At 38.7% G+C, this 1,813-nt stretch overlaps 1 protein-coding gene across 1 annotated transcript; it reads right to left on the reverse strand.

Moving 5' to 3' along the window:
- Positions 1–342: 342 nt before the first annotated feature.
- Positions 343–1,379, reverse strand: LOC139844592 (uncharacterized). Its single transcript, XM_071834825.1, has one exon. It carries the CDS (start codon positions 1,247–1,249, stop codon positions 743–745), a length of 507 nt encoding a protein of 168 aa, XP_071690926.1. The 5' UTR covers positions 1,250–1,379; the 3' UTR covers positions 343–742.
- Positions 1,380–1,813: the final 434 nt, after the last annotated feature.

Genomic DNA, 1,813 nt, shown 5'->3' on the forward strand with positions numbered 1-1,813 from the left:
ATACTTTTGCTTTTATTTGGATAGCGTACCATTTTTTATCGTACCGATACCAAAACTAAACTGATTATGTTGGTACGGCATTCAGTACTAAAGTTAAGGTAAAAATGAATAGCAATATCAACCGGTTCGGTACCAGTACACTACCACGCTCATCCCTAACAAATATTACACTCACTTCTTGCGAATATAGCTTGATGCACCATCTCCTTTCAACCCTTTGAGCGAAATGCGGCAAAAGAAAAGAAATCCATCAACCGACTGGCGACTCCATCATCTCTAACAGTAAGAATTACGAAATTACCCTAAGGACGCCTTTAGCATCCAAGGGTACGGAACCCCTAGAAGAAATAAACAAGTTATTTTACTCAATGGTAACATAAAATACATCTATCTATACATCGAATACATGCAATACTCCGTAACATTTAAAGAATGTTCTTTGAATAACAATCAAAATCAAATCTTCAAATCTAAACTAGTTCAAATCTCATTTGTCAAAGAATCTGATTTGAGACATATATAAACACGGAGTATAATAATACATAATAAATATAAATATATTGTATTTGTTTTGTTGTATATATACAAAACAAAAACATGTGAAACCTCCTATACTTTTTCCTGCACGCAGTGCTGACTCATACCGTACAAGTCACATGTGCATATGACTCATCAGGAGGTCAAACCATTAAATCGATGGTCCCACGGACCCACATCGTAAAACGTCGGCGTTTCATCAATTTCATTCAACTCTTTGCGAACCACTTCTCCAAAACCCCGTTCCGTAAAATTTGTCCCACATTTCATTCTCTAACCTAATGACGTCACTATCAACCTCCATGACATCACCCATTGGTTTCATCAAAAACCTCGCCGGAAACGACTCCGTTGAATCAATCCACATCTCCGACGGGTCGTAACACAGAAGCTCCGATCCGTCGCTACAACTCCGATCTCCACCCCCGTCTCCGTCGTCGGAGGCTAACGAGTTTCGTTTTTTCAATAGCTTACGACGGCGTTTCTGCCGTAACGCTTTTCGATAAAGTCCTGCTGGAACTCCATAGAGTGTCAGAACTAATATATTGACTAACGATAACGGAAAACAACAGCACACGGCAGCGCACTCTGCCGTAGTTCCGCCGGCGAATTCTGCGAATTTTTTGTTTGATGGATGTTGTACGGATAATAACGGTTGCGGTTGATGTTGTTCCACCGTGTACTGACGGATCACGATCTTTTGTATCGGCATTGATCAAGTTGGGGATCCGATTGAACAACGATCATATGAAATTGATCTTTTACGTTGCCGTAAAAATAGGGTTTCCAGTCAATTTTACGGAGTATTAATTGTGAAAAAGCTGTGAATGACTTGTGTTTTATCGTGGATGGAAAGGGGTATAATTGGGATGATTGAGTTGTTTCGAGGGTATTTTTGGTATTTAACGAAATGTTTATTATTATTTAGGGTGTTGATTCGTACACCACCTGTTTTTACCCGTACACCACCAAAGGTGCTTTACAGTGTTGTATTGTACAACACTGTAAAGCACTTTTGGTGGTGTACGGCTAAAAACAGGTGGTGTACGAATCACTCCCCTATTATTTATAGTGTCTTTTCCAGAAGTCTGAATAGGATGATGTGATTAGTTTTGTAGAAAACGACAAAACCGGCTCTTGGAATGTTTTGTTAAATTTACGACAGTATACTCCCAACCACAAGCTTTATCATGAGCATTAGCAGTCACATCAACATTTTTTAATCAAGGTTAAATTATGATTAAACACTTTTAACAATAACAAACTGTCCTCAAAT

This window comes from Rutidosis leptorrhynchoides, chromosome 4 (assembly GCF_046630445.1).
Source record: "Rutidosis leptorrhynchoides isolate AG116_Rl617_1_P2 chromosome 4, CSIRO_AGI_Rlap_v1, whole genome shotgun sequence".
Taxonomy (NCBI): Eukaryota; Viridiplantae; Streptophyta; class Magnoliopsida; order Asterales; family Asteraceae; genus Rutidosis; species Rutidosis leptorrhynchoides.

Coding starts and splice junctions, on each gene's coding strand:
- LOC139844592 (XM_071834825.1), bottom strand. CDS start 1,249: ATGCCGATACAAAAGATCGTGATCCGTCAGTACACGGTGGAACAACAT.